Source organism: Mesocricetus auratus, unplaced genomic scaffold (genome assembly GCF_017639785.1).
Source record: "Mesocricetus auratus isolate SY011 unplaced genomic scaffold, BCM_Maur_2.0 Super-Scaffold_4256, whole genome shotgun sequence".
Taxonomy (NCBI): domain Eukaryota; kingdom Metazoa; phylum Chordata; class Mammalia; order Rodentia; family Cricetidae; genus Mesocricetus; species Mesocricetus auratus.
In genome coordinates, this window is record NW_024429182.1 from 131,048,299 (window position 1) to 131,072,523 (window position 24,225).

Genomic DNA, 24,225 nt, shown 5'->3' on the forward strand with positions numbered 1-24,225 from the left:
CGTCAATTTTTTCAAAGACTTGTCTACTCTATCCAAGTTGTCAAATGTATTAGCATAAGTTATTCATAAATATGTGTGAAGCATGTGACTTTGGACTTTGGTAGTTTTAAAAGGCCTGGTAGCAGAACCTGGAAGCAACCTAAATGCCCCTCAACTGAAGAATGGATGGAGAAAATGTGGTACATTTATACAATGGAGTACTACTCAGCAGAAGAAACAATGGAATCTTGAAATTCACAGGCAAATGGATGGAACTAGAAGAAACCATCCTGAGTGAGGTAACCCAGTCACAAGAAAGAAAGACATGGCATATACTCATTCATATATGTATTTTAGACATAGAGCAAAGGATTACCAGTCTACAATACATACCATCAGAGAAGCTAGGAAACAAGGAGAACCTTAAGAGAGACATACATGGTCCCATGGAGAAGAGGAAAGGGACAAGATCTCCTGAGCTAACTGGGAGCATGGAGAGAGGGGAGAGGGAGTTAGAAGAAAGAGAAGGGGAGAAGAGGAAGGGAGAGGAGGACATGAGGGAGAAGGAAGACTGAGTCAGGAGAAGAGCAAAAAAGAGATACAATAATAGAGGGAGCCATTATAGGTTTAAAGGGAAATATGGCACTAAGGAAATGTCCAGAGATCTACAAGGATGACCCCAACTAACAATCTAAGCAATAGTGGAGAGGCTACCTTAAATGCCCTTCCCCAATAATGAGATTGATGACTACCTTATATGCCATCCTAGAGCCTTCATCCAGTAGCTGATGGATGCAGAAGCAGACACCCATCGCTAAATACTGAGCTGAACTCCTGGAATCCAGTTGCAGAGAGGGAGAAGTGATGAGCAAAGGGGTCAAGACCAGGCTGGAGAGACCCACAGAAACAGCTGACCTGAACAAGGGTGAACTCATAGACCCAAGACTGATAGCTGGGAAACCAGCTGAGGACTGATCCAGACTCCCTGAGTGTGGGTGTCAGTTTGGAGGTCTGGGAATCTATGGGGCCTCTGGTAGTAGATCAGTATTTATCCCTAGTACACAAATGGACTTTGGGAGCTCCATTCCATATAGAGGGATATTCTGTCAGCCTAGATACACAGGGAAGGGCCTAGGCCCTGCTCCAAATGATTTGACAGACTTTGAAGATCCCCAATGGAAGGCCTCATGCTCCCTGGGGAGCAGAAATGGGATGGGATGGGATGGGAGTTGGTAGGGGAGCAGGGGAGGAGGGGAGGGAGAGGGAACTGGGGTTGACATGTAAAACAAGCTTGTTTCTAATTTAAATTAGAGAGAGAGAGAGAGAGAGAGAGAGAGAGAGAGAGAGAGAGAGAGAGAGAGACTTGGTAGCTTTCTAACCAGATATTTAAACTTCGTTTATTTAGTTGTTGGTCTAATAAAGTCTTTTTTGCAATGATAAAAACGTAAGCCTTATCCCCTGAGTATCTGAAGTACCAACGACACCCATTCCTAATGCTGGGAACCCAAGCTTTTCCTCAAGTCTTAGGAGTTTTGTTCATCCTCTCAGAGAACCTGCTTTTGGGTTTTGTTGCTGTTCTTTTGTAATTTTCTGTTTTCAGTTGACTCTGTTGCTTCTGGTACTTACATCCTGACAAGGAGCCTATAGTAGGGCAAGTCTTTTTCATCTCATGACCCTTGGACAGGGTAAGGACTCAAGATCTTTTCAGGGTGCACCCCATAGCCTAACTTCCTCTGATGAGGCTCTAATTCCTAAGGTTTCCACCACCTCCCAGGAGTGTCATGAGCTGGGGGCCATACCTTCAGTACCAAACCTGAAGGCGAATTTAAGAACCAAATAATAAGTCTCCTGTATGTCCATTGTCTTAGATAAGGTTTCAATTGCTGTGATGAGACACCATGACTGAAAACATCTTGGGGAGGAAGGGTTTATTCAGCTTACACTTCCACATCACAGTTCATCACTGAGGTAAGCCATGGCAGGACCCTGAAGGCAGGAACTAAAGTAGAGGACATGGAGGGGTTCTGCGTACTGGTTTGCTCCACATGGCATGCTCAGTTCTTGTAAAATTCAGAATCATCATCCAAGAGGTGTCACTGCTCCAGTGAGCTGGGCCCTATCACAAAACCATCAATTAAGAAAATTCACCACGGGCTTGTCTACAGGCCAGTCTGGTTGGGGCATTTCTACAATTAAGGTTCTTTCATCCAGAGTCACTCTGGTCTGCTCTGAGTTGACATAAGAACCAGCAGCACATTCACTATTACTTTCTTGTCTTCCTTTGTCTCACCCTCGGTATCACTGGCTCTTTTCCTTTTCTTGTCTTCCTTTGTCTTGCCCTGGGTATCACTGGCTCTTTTCCTTTTCTTGGTTTCTTAAGTGAAGCTGGGGTGATATAAACGTACCTATAGACATCATTTCAATGACATCCCATCATTTGTGATGAGTTTTTATGTTTATTACATAGATTGTATTTCCTCATTTTATTTTGTATTTTTCCTTTGGTCTATGGAAAACACATTTAGAAGTGTGTTGCTTAGTTTCCAAATAGATTTCTGATATTGGCTTGTATCATGATTTCAATGGTCAGGAATATTTTATCAGATTCTTTGAGTTTCCTGAGATGTGTCGTACAGTGCAGTACCTCTTGGCAATCAATCCACATGCTGTTGTTCCATGCCTGACCAAACTGTCTAGCGGTGTTTGATAGTGACCCTTGCATGGCAATTTTAAAGAAATACCCCACTTGTGGAACTTGAGTTAGTAAAGTAAGTGAAGGAAAAATAAATGTCATGCCAGGAAATGACTGGCCTCTGAACTCTAAACCAGAGGACTAGGAAAGGTTTTGCTCTGTGAATGGGCAGGGACAAGGGCACCTCACACTGCACAGCAGCTGGAAGACACTGGGCTGTGGGTCTGCAGAGCTAGCTCTCCCCAGTGTCCTTGCCTACCTGCTCCACCATGCAGAAGATGTGAGCGTCATCTTGCTGGAAGCGCCTGACTCGGGTTAAGCCGCTTAATGTTCCCGACAGTTCATTTCTGTGAAGAACTCCAAAATCAGCAAATCGAACAGGCATTTCCCTCCAGGATCGCGGGCGATGCGCAAACATTAGACTAGGAAAGATGTGGGATCCAACAGGCTTTACATGACGGAGAGAAAAGTGTTCATCTAATAGTATGAAACCAAGTCTAAAGATGTACAAATGCCTCGTGCTGGGTCTTCCATCAACAGGCAATTTTTCCTCCTATGATAATTTTTTATTTATCGTTTGGGCCCTGAGATCGAATCCCATGCCTCACATACTAACACTGTGCCATACAAGTGACTGACAACCCTAGTCTTCTTCTAGGAAAGACCAACTGTGTGCTGCCATCGCTGCAGCACTGAGAAAGAATCCTGTTCATGCTATCTCTTCCTGAAATGCTGCCCCCAGTCAGAATCATCACTGATGAGGACTTTATGGATCTTATTGTAATCACACAAACAGTATGTGAGAATAAAATATCCTACGAACATGCATATTTGAAGTATAAGATCAACACACACTATTACACTCTGAGAAATGTAGAAAATGAGAGTTTCCAGCTAATAGTCCATGCCTGCCAAAGACAGGCACATTTTAAAAAGAAGTTCCATTCTCTAGAATGAAATGAAGAGGTAAGATAATCACCTCCACTGTTTCCATTACAGGGAATCACTTAAAAACGCAAAGCAACAACATGCGAAGCTAACCCTGATGAGGTGCTAAGTGCATATGCACGGTTCAGTACTCACCAGTGCCCTGGGCAGTTCATTGGTTTGAGGGCGAAAGTGTCCTTTTCAATATCAAAGGTGAACATGTTGTTACTGTAATGCTGCCAGTGGCCCGAGGTTTCCCAGAGTTTACTGTTGTACATGTTAGGAGACAGCACTTCCATGAAGTTACGCTTGTGATATTCCTCCTTTAAGATAAATGGATAAATGCCAAGTTAGAGCACAACTCCAAGCAGAGTAACATTATGGACAACTGTTTAAAGATTCAAGATCATGTCTTCTATTAATTCCTGTGTCCCCGGGCTCAGGTGTGGCAGGTTTAAGAGTGGCAGTTTTATGGATTATGAACAAGAAGTTTGCGTATTCACAGTAGACTTTCATTAGTATATTTATTTCAAGGCACACCACAGTACTGCCATTTGGACATGAAGCATCCCCTAGAAGACTCATGTGCTAAAGGACGGGTCCACATCTGGACTCAAACATTGAGACAGGACTGAGCTGTGAGAACTCTGATTTTACCAGTGGGTTAACTCACTCTTGGATTCCAAACTTGATGACATTGTTAGAAAGTGATGGAAACTTTCAGAGGCGGGGCCTATTTGGAGGGCATTCATCCCTGGATGTCTGCCTGGGGTCCCTGGAATCCCTTTCCTCTGTTCCTGGCTGTCAGGAGGTGAGTCATTTTACTCCTCCAACCCTTCTATCTTGATGCCCTGCACAGCCCCCAGATGGCTGAATCAGTCAACAACGGACTCTCTGATGCTGGGAGCCAAAATGAATCCTTCCTCCTTTAAACTGTTTCAGATATCTCACAGAACAGGAAATTCAAACAGATTCAAATAGTATAGACACAAATGTTTCAGTGCTTTCAAACTTGGTAACTGAAATTCTATATTCACAGCATCTTATTTCACTATAACTAAACACTTCAAAGTCCTATGTTCTTAATAAACTGTAACACCTTCCCCCCATGATTTAGAAGACCTAATAATTTTACAACTTTTAAGTCTGGATGGCATGTTCCATGTTATAGTATTGGCCCATGCAGTTTTAAGTAGAAATGAAACTGAGATTTGAATTTGTAGTACATCAAGTAGCTGGTGTCTGTGAAGCCACAGTAATCTCTCCCACACATTAGCAGCCCTTCACTAAATCCATGACGCTAAGCCAGGACAAACCTCCAAGTATTTTTAGTTTTATTTCTATCTCTAATTCAACCTGTAAGTTTAGTTGATTATTACTTAGATACTTGTAAAACATTTGTAAATAATTTAAAAAAAGCACGATACAAATCTAAACCACTTCGAACAAACTAAAATACATTTCTTACATATTAAAAAGCAAAAGTATACGTTTATGGTGGAAAGAGTTGCCCCTGGTGTTTTTCAGCAGAGCACAACTCCCAGTACAATAGCCAACATGTTGGACCCCGGCTACCCTGCAGGACACTTAAACATCCTCCATGTTTGTCTAGATTAGACATCCTTGACAAAATCATATGTCACATGAGTGGTGGCGATTGTTTGGTAATTATGACAGATAGTCTATACATTCAATTAAGATGCTCTTGGAGCTGGGCGTTGGTGGCGCACGCCTTTAATCCCAGCACTCGGGAGGCAGAGGCAGGCGGATCTCTGTGAGTTCGAGGCCAGCCTGGTCTACAGAGTGAGTTCCAGGACAGCCACCAAAGCCACAGAGAAACCTTGTCTCGAAAAAACAAAAAAAAAAAAAAAAAAAAAAAAAAGATGCTCTTGGAAACTAAGGGTCTGTGTGTACATGCACACAGACTGAACTAAGGAAATGTTAAAAAAAATTATCCATACTGAATACACTCACACTAGATATCAATGTTTTATCAAAGTGTTTAGAAATCATGTCAAACTATTCTTGAATAAATTTTTGTGTTTTCTTCTCAAATTCATCTGCTGAAAACTTAACCCTAAAAGATGGCATTAGGAGGTGAGGCCTCAGACAGCTGATTGGGCCATAAAGGTACTGAGGGATTAGTACCACTACCAAAGGGACCCCTGGGCATCTTATGAAGCTACCAGGAAAAGGCAGCTGTCTGTAACCCAGAGCAGGCCCTCAACAGACCTACCTCACTTTGTTGGGACTCTGATCTGAATCTTCTAACCCTTGGACTATGAGAAATACCTTTTTATTATTTATAAGCCACGAAATTTCTAGAACTTTGTTATGGCACATAGGACCAAATAAGACAATTTTCTATGAATCAAAGTTTCATTAGTTACCATATTATTTATGAATGAACCCTTTGTTGTTGTCTAGATAGGGCTTCAACCCAGGCTGGCCCTCACACTCATAATCTTCCTTGCCTTGGCCTTTTAGGCATACCCCATCATGCCTGGAAGTCAACAGATACTACATTTTTAATATTAAATATACACACATAGGCAATATGTATCTCTCTATAACACACACATAATATATATTCACATATAGAATAGCACACATTCAAAATCCTACAACTGATACATCCCAGTGAAAGCAATGTATGTTCATCGCACCCTTTTCTACAGATTTGAACTTTTCAAAAGAAAAAGTTGAGGGAAAATATGTCTGGCACCCTGCTGTCGATTTCTCAAGAGCAAAGAAAGGCAATTGCTGAGAAAGAGCAAGTTCCAGGGCCCAGCAGTGCCCAGGACACAGCTGTCTTAGTTGGAGTTTTTATTGCTGTGATGAAACACCACCAAAAGCGATTGGGAGGAAAAGGTTTATTTGGCTTACTCTTCCACATTGTAGTCCGCCATTGAAGGAAGGCAGGACAGGAACTCAGGCAGGGCAGGAACCTGGAAGCGGGAGCTGATACAGACTCCACGGAGGGTGCTGCTCACTGGCTTGCTCAACATGGCTCACTTTCCACGCAACCTGCTTTCTTATAGAACTCAGGACCACCAGCCTAGGGACAGCACCACCCATAATGGTCTTGGCCTCCCCTGTCAAGCATTAATTAAGAAAATGCCCTACAGGCTTGTCTAGAGCCCTATCTTATGGAAACATTTTCTTAATTTAGAGGGCCCCTCCTCTCAGACGACAGTCTGAATGTCAAGTTGACATAAAACTAGTTGGCGAGACTGTGAGGAGACACATGCTACCATCCCAGCAAAGAACGAATGGGTGCCGAGAGGCAGAAACGACGTTGGTGCTGGTCATGCTCACTGACCCCAGCTGCCCCACACAGACCCATCTGCTGTGATGCTTAATTCTTTGTCAGCTTGACTTAACTAAGGGGTACTCAGATGAAACACTGCTTTGGGGTGCATCAAAGAAAGTGTTTCTGGTTGAGACTAGCATTTGAAGTTGGTGGATTGATTAAGTAGACCAGCCCCGGGGACGTGGATGAGCACCATTCAATCCACTGAGCGTGTGAAAAGGACAAAACCATGAAGGAAGGAGACGTTTGCTTCTTTTGGCTGCTGTCTGCCTGCTGAGCTGGCATAGGCCAGTCTTCTGCCCTTGGACTTGGGTTTACATCACCACCTCTCTCTCTGGCAATTCCGCACAGGAAGTCTCCTCCTCTGTTGGTCTCTCCTGACTAATACTTCTTATGACTTGTGGCTGTGTTTAACCAATGGAAAACTGAAGATTCCGGGAACAGCAGAGGGAAGCTGGGGTACTGGCCTCTTCTCACTCCTTCTCTGTCTTGACTTCACACTGGTTCTGACAGTGCTTTTTACTTAACCTCTGTTCTGTGGCTTTTGGCTCTCTGGGTATCTCTGTTCATCCTCGCCTTCTTCAGGCCCAGCAGTGAGGACAAAGCAACTCCCCCTTGGGTCGTCCTTGAGCACTCCACCATCCCTCTCTGGTCCTTCTTGTCTAGACAGACTCCTCTGTCACTATTTCCTTCAGCGGACTCTTTTCAACTAACCAATGAGTGCATCCCTCAGGACCCTCTCTTCACAGAAAGGAGGTCATCTGAGACTTTATATGTCTTCACAGAAATCCACTGTCTCTGTGAGGAAAGAGGAGGTCAGCAGTCTCCAGGTGATGAGAATATCTCCTTCTCCCCTCTATGCTCCCTAATTATCAGATCTGGAAATTCAAAACACATGACTGACAAGAGTACAAAAATAATAGTCACTAAGGATGGAAATTGGTGTGATACTTTCTTTCTTTCCTTCCTTTCTTCCTTCCTTTCTTTTTGTGTGTGTGTGTGTGTTTTGTTTTGATACAGTGTGTCCTGGAACTCACTCTGTAGAGCAGGCTGGCCTCAAACTCACAGAGATCCACCTGCCTTTGCCTCCCAAGTGCTGGGATTAAAGGCATAAACCACTACTGCTAGGGTGATGTTTTCTTTTAAAGTTCAGCATAGTTTGCTATGATACCTTGGAATGATTCTCTTAGATATTTGCTAAAGTAAAATGAAAACTTATGCTCATACAAAAACCCATACATGCATATTTATAGCAAATTATTTACAATCGCCAAAACTGAAAACAAATATCCAAATGACCTTCAGTCAGGAAGAAGATAAATAAGCTGCGGTGTGTCTGAACAACAGAATACCATGCAGCAGTAAAGGTGAACCACTGAAAAACCTAGCAGATACATTAAGCAAAATAAGACATCTTCAAAAAGTTATACAGTTATAATTCCATTTATGCACCAAAAGTTTAGGAATAGAGAATGAATCCTCTGAGTTTACCTAAGATTGAGGGTAAGAGAGGGTTCAGCTCAAAATGGATAGGAAGAGGGAATTGCTGGAGAAGATAAAACCGTTCTGTATCCTAAATGTTGCAGTGGTATCAAAAGAGAACTTTACAAAAAGATTATTTTAAAGATAGTGTAGCAAGGGAAGAGGCAGCGGATGGAAAGATTCCAGAATGGGAGAAGAATTGGACAGAGGTGACAGCACATCTCTATTTGTGCATGGTCTGTTGTCCAGATAGTTGGCAGCCGACATAAACAAAGATGCCTCACCTTTACACACTACGAGCAGGAGTCATCTTGCCTCAGAGCTTTAGAGTTCCCTTTGTGTCTGGAAGAATGTGCCACCTAACCCACCTGGCTGAGAGCATGATCTTCCAAAGAAACGCAGCTCTGGCTGGGTGGGGACAGGCCCTGCCCACACTGTTTCCACAGGCTCGCTGCGCTCACTACCACACATCCTTCTCCCTGCCCTCACCTGGGCAGATGAGGACTTGGCATCAATCTGGAGGATGTTGCTGTTGGACTGGCAGATAGTCTCAGCAGCCTGGCGTTGCTGAGAATCTGTCCCATGTACATGCCCTCTCGGGAATAGTGATTCCCAAAGCCAGAGGTTCGCAAGGAAGAGCACAGGAAAAAGGCAACGTAGGTAGCCAAACACAGGAAAGTGAACTGCACAATATTCCTCTTACAAAAGATATAGTTTAAGTTTAAAACAAAGAAAGGAAGAAAATAACAAAGACATTTTGTAAGTTAAAGCATATGAGACTGGTTTGCCTACATTAATAACAAAACAGACTTTTAAAAGTCTGTAAAAAAGAAGCTAAAATATAAAATGGAATAAAGAAAGCATAATCAACAAATGGTGCTGGTATAACTGGCTGTCAACATGTAGACGATTGCAGATAGATCCATATCTATTGCCATGTACAAAACTCAAAGACCTCAAAATAAATCCATCCACACTGAACCTCATAGAAGAGAAAATTGGAAATACATTTGAACACGTAGGCACAGGAGACCACTTCCTAAATAGAACACCAGTAGCACAGACTCTGAGAGCAACAATTAATAAATGGGACCTCCTGAAACTAAGAAGCTTCTGTAAGGCAAAGAACAAGACAAAATGGCTCCCTACAGAATGGGAAAAGATCTTTACCAACCCCACATCTGACAGAGGACTAATATCCAAAATATACAGAGAACTCAAGAAACTAGAAATCAAACAACCAAACAATCCAGTTAAAAAATGGGGTACAGCACAGAAAAAAAAGCTCTTGGACCCCAGACTGATGGCTGAGAGGCCAGAAGGGGAGTAATCCAGACACCCTGAATGTGGGTGTCAGTGAGGAGGCCTAGGCAGTCTATTTGTCCCTGGCATATAAGTGGACTTTGGATGCCCATCCCACAATGAGGGATGCTCTCTCAGCCTGGACTCTTAGGAGAGGGCCTAGGCCCTTGCCCTGAACGAAATGACAGACTCTGGAGATCCCCCATGGAGGGCCTCACCCTCCCTGGGGAACAGAGTGGGGATTGGGTGGGGGTTGGGAGGGCTGGGGGGGCAGTGGAGGAGGGGGAGGGAGAGGGAGCTGGGATTGACATGTGAAGCAAGTTTGTTTCTAATTTAAATTTTAAAAAATTTTAAAATGGAGTACAGACCTAAACAGATAATTATCAACAGAACAATCTCAAATGGCAGAAAGACACTTAAGGAAAGGCTCAACATCCTTAATCATCAGGGAAATGTAAATCAAAACAACTCTGAGACTCCATCTTACACTGATCAGAACGGCTAAGATCAAAAACACCAATGATAGCTTATGCTGGAGAAGATGTGGAGAAAGGGGAACATTCCTCCACTGCTTGTGGGAGTGAAAACTTGTACAAATGCTGTGTAAATCAGTATGGAAATTTCTCAGAAAATTAGGAATCTACCTACCTCAAAACCCTGCAATACCACTTTTGGGCATATACCCAAAGGAGGCACATTCACACCACAAGGACATTTGCTCAACTATGTTCAAAGCAACATTATTTATAATAACTGGATCTTGGAAACAGCCTAGATGCCCCTAAACTGAAGAATGGATAAAGAAAATGTGGTATATTTACACAGTGGAGTACTACTCAATGATACGAAACAATGATATTCTAAAATTTGCAGGCAAATGGGCGGAACTAGAAAAAAACTACCGAGTGAGGTAACCCAGACACAGAAAGACACATTATAGCATATACTCATTCACAAGTGGATTCCAGACATAAAACAAAAGATACCCAGCCTACAATCCATAACCCCAGAGAAGTTAGAACCCTCTTCCAGAAACAGAAGGAAGCAGATGCAGAAATCCACAACTAACCAATGGGCCAAGCTCCTGGAGTACAATCAAAGTGAGGGAGGAGTGACAATATGAACAAAGGAGTCAAGACCATGATGGGGAAACCCACAGAATCAACTGACCAGAGCTAGTGAGAGACTCAGACTCAGGTCTGACAAATGGGGAACCTGCATTAGACTGAACTAGACTCCCTTATATAGGTGACAATGGTGCAGCTGGGACAATATATGAGGCCATTGGCAGTGGGTCCAAGATCTAACTCTAATACACAAACTGATACAGTGGAGACCATTCTATATGGAGAGATGCCTTGCTCAGCCTAGACACAGGGGTGTGGGGGTGTGGAGAGGAGCCTTGGTCCTGCCTCAATGAGATGATGGGACAGACTTAGTAGACTTCCTAGGGGAGGCCTTACCCTCTCTGAGGAGCAGATAGGAGGTGGGATGGGGAAAGTGGGTGGAGCCGGAGAAGAGGATGGAGGGGACACTGGGATTGGAATGTAAAAAATAAATTAATAAAAAATTAAGATAAAAATCAACAAAAATACCTAACTGTCAATATTGATTCTATGTATATTTTACCACAAAACAACCTTATTGGGGTACAATTTAAATGCAAGTAAGTTCGCCAATTTTAGGTATATAATCCAATAATGTTTGGAGTACTTTCTCACTACAGTACCAGGACCTTGCTCCTTTTAGCTGAGGAGTAGTCTACTGGACAAACATAATGCCCACCTTTCCCAAGCTGGTGGCTTTCTGTCACTATGAAGAATACTGGGAGCACCTCAGTGCAGGTCACTATAGCAATGCCTTTTCATTTTTCTTTGATATACAGCTAGGAGAAGAATTGACTGGTTACATTATGTTACATAACCAAAGAGGTGACTGGTTATATTATGTTACATAGTTGCTTAGTTTTAAGGGAAAGTGTCAGTCAAACTGAGCTGGCAAGGTGATTTAGTGAGGAAAAGCACTTGTCAGACAAGCCTACCAACCTCGGTTTGATCTCCAAAACCCAAAGTTTTTAGAAAAGTTGGTGGCAGTAGAGAGCATTTGTAATCCCAGCATTCCTACTTCAAAATGTAGTGCATAAAGCAGCCAGGGAGAAAATAGACAGCAAAGCTTTCCTCCCATTCTGCCAGGTGCCTCTTCACTTGATTGACTATTTTCTTTGCTATACTGAAACTTTTCAGTTTCACGAGGCCACATTGATCAATTGTTGGCCTTATTCCCTGAATGACGGGAGTCCTATTTAGGAACTCCTTTGCCTATGCCTACATGTATCCCATAATAAATGCCCTAGCTTCTCTTCTAGCAGTTTCTGTTTCAGGTTTAATGTTGAGGCCTCTGATCCATTTGGAGTTGAGCTTTGTGCAGGGTGAGAGATAGGGATTTAGTTTCATTTTTCTGTATGTAGATATCCAGTTTCAGCTGTCAACATCTTTGATGAAGATGTTATCTTTTCTCCACTGTCTATTTGTGGCATCTTTGCAATGATTTTTTTTTGCTCTATTCTGTTGGTCTTTGTATATATTTTTGTGCCAGTACCATGCTAGGTGTTTGTTTAGTCTGTCTGAGACAGGGTCTCATTATGCAGACCAGGCTGGGATTGAATTCACAGGGATCTGTTCTGCTTACCAAAAGTAGCCCACTAGGCACTCACATTCCACGCCCGGCTCCATGCCAGTGAGCCGGGCTTCTTACCCATTTAAAGTTTGAGAATAGGTTGAGATCGTTTCGGCCCCAAGACCTCTAATCATTCGCTTTACTGGATAAAACTGGGCTGGGGTCTGATGAACGTCGGCATCGGGCGCCTTAACCCGGCGTTCGGTTCATCCTGACTCCCAAGTGCCTCTGCTTCCCAAGTGATGAGATTAAAGGCGTGTGCCACCATCTTAACCACCTTGATTTTCTTATTATCATTATTGTGGCTTTCTAGTATAAATTGAAATCAGGTACGATAATTCCTTAGCATCATTATTCTTTTTGTTCATGATTTCTCTAGCTAACTGGTATCTTTTATGCATCCACATGAATTTAATTTTTTTCTATTTCTGTAAAGAATGAGGGTTTTGATTGAAATTGAATTGAATGTATAGATTACTTTTGGTAGGACAGTCATTTTCACAATATTAATTCTACCAATACATGAACATGGGAGATTTTTCCATTACAAATCCAAAGTCAACCTAAATGGACCTTGTCTCAAAATAAAATTGAGTACTGCATTCAATTTCTACTACCCACCCCAGCACATAAAAGAGGAAAATATGGAAGAGAAACAAGTTTTACCAGGATATGATGGTATACATCTTTAATATTCAGAAATGGGATAAGAGTGAAGACAGAGGGAAATGTTTCTGTCATGCCAACAGAAAATAGCCTGTTTAAAGAATTTGGCTATTTCCTCTCTGACCCGGATCTCTCTGAAGATGAGGTAAGTAGCAAGCCATGGGCTTGGTGATGAACCTTAGCATGGTTGACTCCTTTTTGACTTGTTAGTCTAGCATAGAAGCTTAGTCCAAACAACTGTCCTGTGATTTCTATTTACCAGAAGCGAGCATTTTTATGCATTAAAAGACAAGAATGCTCATGGTAGAGAGTGTATAGTAGCTCTAAACGGAAGTGAACTAAAAACAGGATAATGGATTATCATGTATTGCGCCCACAATAAGGAATACCTGAAATAACACTGCCAACCCCTATCATACTATCACCACATGGTTGAATCTCAGAAACAGAGTTGAACAAAAGCACCAAGACAAAACAAGTACTGTGTGATTCCACTTACATGAAGTTTAAGACCAGGCGAAGCTAATCCGTGTTGACAGATGTCAGCATAGGGAAGACCATGTGGGCACAGGGACAACTGGTAGACATCAGAATTTCTACAGCCTGGTTACCACCAAGTGCTTCCTACCCTCCCCAGTCCTCTCTGAGGGGAACTGTCTACTGTATCCTTTCCCTCCATCACCTTTATACAATGTGGGGAATGAGGGAGGTGGCCAAGAGGTGTCTTATATCTTCCACTCAAAGGCCTGAAGACAGAGAGGGAAGGTACTTGCTACCAAAGAAATTCATCTGCACTCTTATTGGACACTCAGTGGTGTGTGTCAACCAGATGAGACGTGGGGTAGTTTGCTCCTTGTAGCACAACCCAGGAGAGGGGCAGATCTGACTTTCTTCCAATCTTTTAGAGCTGATGAGAGACCCAGACCTGTCAGTCTGTCAAATGGAGACACAGAACCATGTCCTCCCAACAGAATGAAAGCAAACTACATGTCAAAAGCAGCTTGAAGAGGAAAAGGTTAATTTTAGCTTATAACTTTCGAATCATATCCCATCACCTGGGAAGTCAGGGCAGGAACCTGGAGGCAGGAGCTGATGCAGAGGCCATGGAGGGAGCTGCTTGCTTGCTCCCATGGCTTGCTCAGCCTCCTTTCTTGTAAAGCCCAGGACCACCTGCCCAGGAATGGTACCACCCACAGTGAGCTCGGCACTCCCACATCAATCATCAATCAAGAGAATAACCCCAGACTTGCCTACAGGCCAAACTGATAGAGGCATTTTCTCCATTGAGGTTCCATCCAGCTTGTGTGTCAAAACAAAGACACAAACTAGGACAATCAGTTATTGTTTTTCATTTTGGCAAGAGTGAACAATCCCACTGTAAGACAGCATCATTCTCTCTAGTTTACTCTATATGTTATATAGGATACACAATTTAAAAAATATTAGAGGAGGAAAGAATCAAAACCACATGATTGAAAATTAGGACTACAAGTAGCTGAGGTTGCAGGGCAATTGTGGCACTCACTGTAACCTCATTTGGGCAGTGGGGCAGGAAAATCAGGAATTCAGCTACCCTTGGGCATATAGCAAGTTCAATTCTAGCCTGGGCTGCATGAGAACCATTAAAAAAAAGCAATTAAAAAAGCAAACATAAAAACTAGCTGAGGCCATTGGAATTTTTTTTATACATGCTGAGACAATACTTCACACAAGGTATCTGGGAATTTAAAGGGCTCAGCCCTTACCTTGGCATTAGAGCCCACTGGGGTTGTGTATTTAAATGTTTTCCAATGCAGCAACCCACACAATCAGACTTGGGCCTGACCACCAGCCATGTCTGTCGTGCATCTATAAAAGATAAGAGAGCCCTTTAAGACCATCATAAAGGCTATATGCTTATTCTCCACCATTCACACCTAACCTGGAGTTTCAGGTACCAGGGCTGTGTTGACATCTAAGCAAAGAGCACAAGACAGGAGCAGTGAGTGGTCATTGTCACCCACCAAAATCTCCAGACTCTTCAAAGACCCTTCAGGCCTCACTCCCTGCCCTTGTTCCACTGCCTCATAGAGACTGCCTCATAGGAACACAGGCCAAGACTACTCCAAGGAGGTCAACCTCCACCTCCATAGGCACAGTGCAAGAAGGAAGAGAAGGAAGAGAAGGAAGAGGCCCAGCACATGTGATGGATGCACCTTTTTCTAGAAAGGTCCAGAAAAAGTGATCCCTTGGATGAGAGTTAGGGAGAAAAAGCAGGAGGAAAACAAGCTCAGAACAGAAGGAGTTCAGAATCCGAGACACGAAGCCAGCAGCAGGGTGAGAAGAACACGAGGAGGTGCTAGGTAAGACATGAGGTCACAGAATCTAGCCGAAGGTACGTAAGACTGGAGGGTTTATTGAACCAACTGGAACCTCGACAGCACAGCAGTCTTTGGAGGTGGTCTGAGAGAGATCAGTAGTCAGTACACAGAAATCAGACAGCAAAACCAGGAAGATTGTACCTCACTCACTGCTCAGTATGTTCTGAGAAATGCACTGAGGGGCAGTTTGATCGTGGGACCATCGGAGTCCCCTCACACACACTATGAAAACAACTGGACCTGAATCCTATGGGACCATAAGGCTGCCCGCTATATTCTGGACAACACAGTCTTAAGGGATCACCATAGAGATGTCAACAGCAGGCCACAGTGTAAGGCGCAAGGCTGTAACTGCTACAGGAAATACTAAATAGAGGAAAGTTAGTTCCAGCAGTCCAAATGGGCCAGCTCTGAATGGCATCTTCAAAACCCTAAGCCTGCAACACTAAACATGCTCAACCACGGGGTGTCAACACCTCACCCCTCCTGGAGATGTCTGGTTACCTGGCAGTCACACTGTAGTGAGCAGAAGGCACTGGGGCCCATTAGCCACCTTTGAGAAGCAGTGGCCCTCAGAGTAACATTCTCTGCCACAGGAGATCTGCACTTAGTAGATCACTATTGTTCCACATACTTACAGACCTAGGGCAATGCCTGTATTTTATGAAATTCAAAAAAGTAAACCATCTCCATGTCTTCAGGTAGAATCTGACATTTTACAGTAATATATTATATAATTACATGTAATATAATAGTAATATAAATTCTTATATTACTAAAATTTAATAGAAACACTTAATTATGAGAAAAGATATTAAGATATAGAATGCAGATAAGTAAGAATATTTCCAAAAACAAACTTACTCGTATGAAATCTGTAAGTGTATTATAAATGAAGGCCCCTCTTGGAAGAAAGAAGCAGCTTCCAGGGCTCAGGTCATGGAAGAAGAAAAGTTCTTGTTCCTAGGTTGAAACAATAATTGCATTTCATATTTTATCTCTTGTTTATTGTTTATTATGTGACAGTCATAAAATGTCACTTTATTCTCCCATTGTTTACTACTAGGCATCCCAAAGTCCCTCAGTATCTATTCAAATATATAATGTATATAAAATAGCACATGTAAAACTACCAGTTATATTTATAACTACTTAGCCTCAATTTGACTTTTCTGTTATCTTTTGTTCTTCACTACAATTTTTTTAGTATAAATCAGCAGCTAGTTGACTAAGTTTTCATCTTACATTTAGATGTAGGTCTCACGTGGGGACAACATAATAAGATGAGAAAAAAAGTCCATTGAAGAAGGCGGGTTTCAAGTGATGTGACCCTTCTTATGGTGCCAACCCCTGAGAGTCTGCCCTGAGCACTGTCTCCTAGTAGCCCTTCCAACTACTCCTCACAACTGTGGACAGTTTCATAAATGAATATTTTGCCCATCACATGACACAGCTCAATCGTGGCAGGATCAAGATTAAAACCCTAGGCAACAAATGTCAACAGAATAGAACACAAGAGAGAGGAAGAAATATTACACTTAAGATTTTGGTTTGTGGGGTGCAGTCATGGGCAACAAAGGTGTGTGTCTGTGTGGTGATGGTGTGGGCATACCTTCCCGATTTTCCTGTGATCTCGGCTCTTGGCTTCCTCTTGGAACTTCTCCCAGCCCTTCATCATTTTGCTATCAGGAAAGGATATTCCATAGATCCTCTGCAATGTTTCCATCTCAGGATTGCCTTCCCAATATGTCGAAGAATTCTAAACATCAGCAAGATACTGTTTGTTTTTTGTTTTTGTTTTTTTTTTAACCAAACATCTGGCAATAACACCACTCTACAATGTGTATGCAATTTTCTATTATAGAATCCACAATGCTCAGTTACAGATTTTGTAGTGTTCAGAAGGGTCTTAAATTGAGTCTAATAAAAAACTTTACATTCAAATTATAGCACTAATCAGTAAATTGCATAATGAGTCCCCAGTGACTTCTAGGAATGAAAGTGACAGGGAACAGGAAGGAGGGAAGACTGAGGAGCAGCTGTGATCACCAAGCTGGAACCAAAAAAGGCTAGAGGTTCATGAAAGTGTCAGCTTCTTTGGTCTATGACTCAAGGTGACAAGCATAAGTGGGTGATGGGTAATTAAGACCCATGTTTCACCTTGAGAAAACCAAGGTCCAGAGAGACTGGGACCTCAAAGTCAGCCCTGATGCTTATGATTGCTAAGGCAGGGTCCCACCCATTCTGCTTTTTTTTTTTAAAGATTTATTTATTTATTACATATACACCAGATTGAATTGTAGATGGTTGTGAGCCACCATGTGGTTGCTGGGAATTGAACTCAAGACGTCTGGAAGAGCAGTCAGTGCTCTTAACCTCTGAGCCATCTCTCCAGCCCCCCCATTCTGCTTTTTCTCTTCTGCCTGTGGAACATTATTCTCATGTTCAGAAAGTTGCTCTTTTACTCTTTGGGCAATCCAAGACATCCACCGCACAGCTAGCTGTCCTTAGAGTTAGTTCTGCCTCCTTCACAGACATCTAAACCCACAGACACATGAGTCTCTCATATAAAATGATGCATTTGCACATAATTTGTGCAAGCTCCTGTACACTTTAAGCCACCTCTAGAGTACCTAATGCAAAATAAATGTTATGTATGTATCTGCTGCAATGTGCTGTTTGGGAAATAATGACATCATTACCACCCTACCCCACCCCCACCATCCCCAACCCCCATGTGCACAGTCTATACAGTAACTCAACATAGGCACAATTTGTTTTTCAAATAATTCCATCTGGCAGTTGATTAAATCCATGTATGTGAAACCTAGGAATTCAGGGACATCTAAATAAGGAGCAGTATATTTAAAAACTGAATAGAGGATTACAGGGATGGTTCAGTAGTTAAGAACATCTGTTGCTCAGGCAGAAAATATGAGTTCAGTTCCTAGTACCCACATCAAGCAGTAACTTCAGTGATCTGACACTGCTGGCCTCTGCAGGGAAACACACACACACACTCACACACACACACACACACACACACACACACTAAAGATAAATCTTTAAGAAATAGTCATATAAAAATATGCATTATAGTATTTAGAATAATATTAAATAATCAAAAGCTATATAGTGTTTTAATGATCAAGATTATAAAACATTACTTTTAGTGAAATAAGAATGAAGAGTTTAAAATACCATCATGTCAGACTATAGCAGACATGAGTGAAATCCCTTATGTAATTTACCTTGTTTGCTATATTTATACATTTATAAAAAATCCTCACCTTGAAAATTTTTATGGCTTTAATTTTTCCAGTGTGTCTTACATGGGGGCCTTTACAAAGGTCAATTAATGGACCGCACCTGTAATGAAAGATTTAAGACATGCCCAGTTATAGCTTTTTGCACTGTTTATTATAAACCACATTATCATAGTGTCTCAATTATCATTAACAGTCAATTTGACACAGTCTAGAAACACCTGAAACAGTGTCACAGTTGAATAATTGTCTTTATCAGGTTGGACTGTGGACTTGTCTGTGAGGGATTGTCTTGATTATCTTAATTGACAAAGGAGGGCCCAGCCCAACATGGGAAACACCTTCCTGGGCAGGTGATCACTGGCCATGTAAGAAGCCAACAGAGAGCAACTCAGGAAGCAGGGTCTCTCCCTTCCTTCCTTCCTTCCTTCCTTCCTTCCTTCCTTCCTTCCTTCCTTCCTTCCTTCCTTTCTTCCTCCCTCCCTTCCTCCTCCTTCTCTCTCTTCCCTCCCTTCCTTCCCCCTCCTTTCCTTTCCCTCCCTCCCTCCCTTCTTCTATTTTTATTTTTGTTGGTTGGTTTGATTTTTTGAAACAAGGTCTCTTTATGTAGTTCTGGCTGTCCTGGAACTCAATATGTAGCCCAGATGGGCCTTGAAGACAGAGCTCTGCCTGTCTCTGCCTTCTTTCTGTGTGGTTTCTGCTTTAAGTGCCTGCTTGGGTTCCTGCCCTGACTGGCAGTTTCCTCAGTGACTGGCTGGACCACGGGTAGGCCAAATAAAGCATCTCCTCCACTAACTTGCTTTTCCTCAGCATGCTTTATTAAGGCATGGGAAGGTAGTCGGGACACAGGCTTTAGGTGAAATGCTGCACTTTTTACACGTGTGGAGCAAGCTTTATTTCACTTAGGGTCAGTGAGAGGAGGGGCCCATCAAACCTCAGATCACAGATCGCTCTCTCTATGCAGATCGGAACACCTCAGAAGATCTTCTGAAGACACTGTGTATGCAGAGACATCCTTCTAAACTGTCCTATCACCGTGATAAAACGAGAAAGACACCCTCTGTTCCCAACCAGGACTCAGGGCAGCTCCTGCTAAGCTCCAAGACCCCACTGAGCCGCTTAAAGCTGGTGCACACAAACCTGTAAACAGTGGTTGTTGGAGTGTTGACTTTCTCCTTCAGAATCCGGCACTTAAATTTATTGTACTACAAAGAAAATGTTTACATATTATTACAACAGAGTTCTAATGGGAAAACTATGCTTTTTAAGAAGCTGCGAGAGACACTGTACTCTGTTTGAGGTGTTGGGACACTATAGACAAGTTGTGCTCACAGCAAAGAGTCACTTGGTCCAGTACAAGACTCCAGAGTCACATGATTGGCAAGCAAAAAAGCATGCTGTGAGTATAAACACACAGGACCACAGAGGTGGAATGCACATATTTTTATATCAGCTATGTGTTTAAAATTAATCCCATCTTTGTTTCACTTTTTTTTTTTTTTTTTTGGTTTTTACGAGACAGGGTTTCTCTGTATTGTTTTGGAGGCTATCGGTCCAGCCCGGCCTCGAACTCACAGTGATCCGCCTGCCTCTGCCTCCCGAGTGCTGGGATTAAAGGCGTGCGCCACCACTGCCAGGCTTGTTTCACTTTTTAAATGTAGCTGTCATGTGATTAAAGGTTATACACTTGGCTCAGATTCTATTGGACAGTACTCTTCTAGAAGATCCCATTTTAACTACATAAAATAAATACAGTTCTTAGGGCACATTTCCATGATTTGCATAAAAACAAAATTTACACTATATCATTTAATTTGCTAAAAAGCCATGATTTTATTATAGTTAGAAAACTAGTGTGATTCACCTTTTTCTCTGCTTTTATTGCAATAATCACAGTATCAATTATTAATTCATATTAAGTAACTAAAAATAGTTGTCCTTCACAAAAGCTGATAGGGTCGAGGCAGCTGACAGAACGGAAGTAACATCTGTAACTGACTGGTGATTAGAGACTGACACCAGGAACATATACGTTATTATAAAGCAAACCAAACCACAACTACGTGCACTCTCATTAAAGACAGCTAACAAGATTAGCAGACTCCGAGGAAGGTACAGAGCAGGTGCACTGAAAGAGGCTCAGCTTCATTATGTCCTAAGAAAAGTGCAAATCAAGACAACGAGACGCTACTTCACAGCCAGTGGCGGGCTGCTGTAAAAACAAGCAAAACCCAGAAAACTGGTGTGGGCAAAAATTCAGAAAACTGTGCAGACTATCAATGGTGAGACTGCCACGGAAAATGCTATGGAAGGTCCTGAAAAATGAAAAATGGAGCGCCCCATGATCCAGCAATTCCATTTCTGAAATATATATATATAAGATATTATATAAATATTATATAATCAGCATTTCAAACAGAAATCTCTGTGCTCACATTCATATTAGTATGTACACAATTGTTAGAATGTAAGCAATTCCAGTATCTATGGGCAGATGAACACACACACACACACACACACACACACACACACACACACACGAAGAAAATTCTGACACACTCTGCAACACTAGTGACTCTTGAGGGCCTTACAGTGAGTGAAACAAGCCAGTCAAAGGTAAGTAGTATGTGATTCATTGAACTGAGGTTCTGTCAAATCCACAGAAGAGTAAGCAGAGGGCTGCATGCCAGGGTGGGCTGTGGAGGGAATGGAGAGTTGGTCCTCAATGGTAGTTTTCACTCTGGAAGATGAAACAACTCTGAGAGTTGATAGTGCTGATGTTTTCATATATACTCAGTGCCACAGAACTGCGTATTCAAAAACAGTTAAAATGGTAATGCTATTGTGGTAATTTGAGTGTAATTGGCCCCCATAAGCTCATAGGGAGTGGCTCTATTAGGAGGTGTGGCCTTGTTGGAGGAAGTGTGTCACTGTGAGGGCTGGCTTTGAGGTCTCTCATGCTAAGTTATGCCTAGTTCTGACACTTCCTGTTGCCTGCAAGTCAAGATACAGAACTCTCAGCTCCTTCTCCAGCACCATGTCTGTCTGTCTGTCTGCATGACACCACGTCACACCATGATGACAATGGACTAAACAACTGAAAATGTAAGCCACTCCAGTGAAATGTTTTTCCTTTGGAAGAGTTGCCATGGTCATAGTGTCTCTTCACAGCAATAGAAGCCATAAGGCTGTTACTTTTACATATTTTACCACACAAAAAGGAGTAATTGTATCTTTAACCAAAACCATCTATCTATTAAGTTCAATCCCCTAAACTGATAATGCTGTACTTTCAAAGTATGGATTTTCTTTGATATTGTGTTATTTAAAAAGAAAAAACTCTGATTTATTTAAGTGTATTGGTTTAAAAAAAAGACACCCTTAAAGTCTTAGGCAAGCCATGCTAGGTTAAATATTTAAAACAAACAAGAAAATTAACTAGAAGCTCAGGAAGGGGTTTTGGAATGTTAGTTTAGCAGTTAAAAGCACTGACTGCTCTTGCAGAGACCCGGGTTTGATTCCCAGTGCCCACATGGACACTAACAACTCCAGTTCCAGGGTTTCCAAATCCCTCTTCAGGTCTCCACAGCCATAGCATACACATGGTGCAGACATACACTCAGGCAACACGTACACACATAAACAATTCAAAGGGGAGGAAGTGAAGTAGACAAGAGGATTTTGTGTAGGATTATAAATATATATTTTTGAGAGCAGTGGTCACATTTTTTAGGTCATATGTAAACTGGCCATACTTTCTGCTTTGGAATTAAGCAACACTTTATTCTCCAAGTGAATCAGTAATTCCAGCAGTGCAATTGTAAGTATACTCCAAACTGATCAGACCTATAAACATACATGAAAATTACTCACCTGGCTCTTTACCTGCTTGTGACTGCCTGAAATGTCTCAGAAAACATGAGGGAAATGGCAGAGCAAGTGACTGGTGACACTCACAACAGCTCTCCAGACTGTAACATGTGACTGTCAACACCCTCATGACAGCTCTGCAGTCTGTACATGTGGCTGGTGACACCCTCACATCAGCTCTCCACACTGTAACATGTGACCACCAACACCCTCACAACAGCTCTGCAGTCTGTACATGTGACTGGTGACACCCTCACAACAGCTTTCCACACTGTAACATGTGACTGTCAACATTCTCACAACAGCTCTGCAGACTGTACATGTGACCACCAACACCCTCACAACAGCTCTACAGAATATACAGCCAGCAACTGGACAATAGTCAATTATTGCAGGGAGGGAAGTCTTTCAGGATATTTGATTGCACTGTGAAATTCTTAGACTGTGTTAATAAAATTAACCTTGGATCAGGGGGTCCAGAGACTAGTTGATAGGAGTGACTTATAGAGAGGAGTCAGGAATAGGGATAGAGAGAGACACATGAAGGAGTAGAAGGGTCAGATGACACTTAAGAGATTTGTGGAGAGATGCTTCTCTTGCCCAGTCTCTGGTCGAAAAGATCAGCTAGTTACTTCTCAACGTCTCTGATCTAGTAGGTTTTCACCCTGACATCAGACTGCCAAGTCTTTATTGGTAAATAGAATGATAGAGACTAGTTAAAAATCTACAGTTGGTGGCAGTGACTGAAGCGGTGCCAGTGGGACCAGAAATCCAGTCAGGCTGTGGTCTGAGCAGGGCTGACTACAGGGCATAGATAGTGTTAAAATATCAGCAGATTCAGGTGCAGCCTCTAAGCCAACAGAAAATCAACAGAGAAGAAAAGGCTAGTCAATGTTAATAGCTTTACTGTTCCTTCCTAGTGAGAGAATTTTATTCCCTGGTACCTTAAACATTTCCAGGAGTGAGTCCTTTCTGGCTTCCAATCTTTCAAATGGTTGCTTCTCTTTGATGATAGTTTTACATATATTCTCCAGGGCAGACAACTCAGTGCTGGACACCACTCTAAACACCAAAGAAGAAGAGACCCCGAGCTTCAGTATGGTTGTCCAGATGCCACCCACCTCCCGCCTGGGTCCTGCGTCCTTCACTACTAATCGATATGCGTTCTCCACTGCACTGGTGCTTCAGGCACATATGCTTTTGTTCAGAGAGCTGTTTGATGGACTCCCATATCATATCCCTGCACTCAGTGGCTGGCAGGAGCTCACCTCAGAGGAAGGCGTGTGTGTGCAGCATTAGGAAGGTTGAGAGCCCCTGCCTTGGACTGTCAAATAAACAGAAAGCTCTTGTTGCCTGCATGAAACTGGGGGTATGGTAACAAGAGAGGACACTACATATGATACTGTGATAAAAGAGTGTCTTGATCAGTAACTGCTTCTCCACTGTACTAAAAGCATGAAGGAGTCCTCCAGAGACTAAGGGATTACTAGAAGTGGCAAGCATTAGCCCCAAACCCTACTCTAGAAAGGGATAAGGAATGGAGAAGGAGTCTATCATCAATAGCCAATGATTACAGTGAATATGTGCATGTTACAAAATAGCCATTGAAAATCACTGAACAAGGCTCCAAGAGCTGCCAAGCAAGTGGTTCAGCCCAAGAGACATGGGAGGCAACACACCCTTCCTGCTGTC

General features: G+C 42.4%; 1 protein-coding gene across 1 annotated transcript in view; it reads right to left on the reverse strand.

Moving 5' to 3' along the window:
- The window catches only part of Tars3 (threonyl-tRNA synthetase 3), a 52,363-nt gene that overhangs the window by 15,317 nt on the left and 12,821 nt on the right, over positions 1–24,225 (reverse strand). Inside the window, exons 6-12 of the mRNA XM_040730725.1 lie at positions 23,478–23,595; positions 19,804–19,868; positions 18,688–18,766; positions 17,010–17,156; positions 16,262–16,360; positions 3,755–3,921; positions 2,931–3,093 (exon numbers count right to left, since the gene is read on the reverse strand). Coding sequence (XP_040586659.1) covers positions 2,931–3,093; positions 3,755–3,921; positions 16,262–16,360; positions 17,010–17,156; positions 18,688–18,766; positions 19,804–19,868; positions 23,478–23,595 — 838 coding nt within the window. The remainder of the gene's footprint in view (positions 1–2,930; positions 3,094–3,754; positions 3,922–16,261; positions 16,361–17,009; positions 17,157–18,687; positions 18,767–19,803; positions 19,869–23,477; positions 23,596–24,225) is intronic.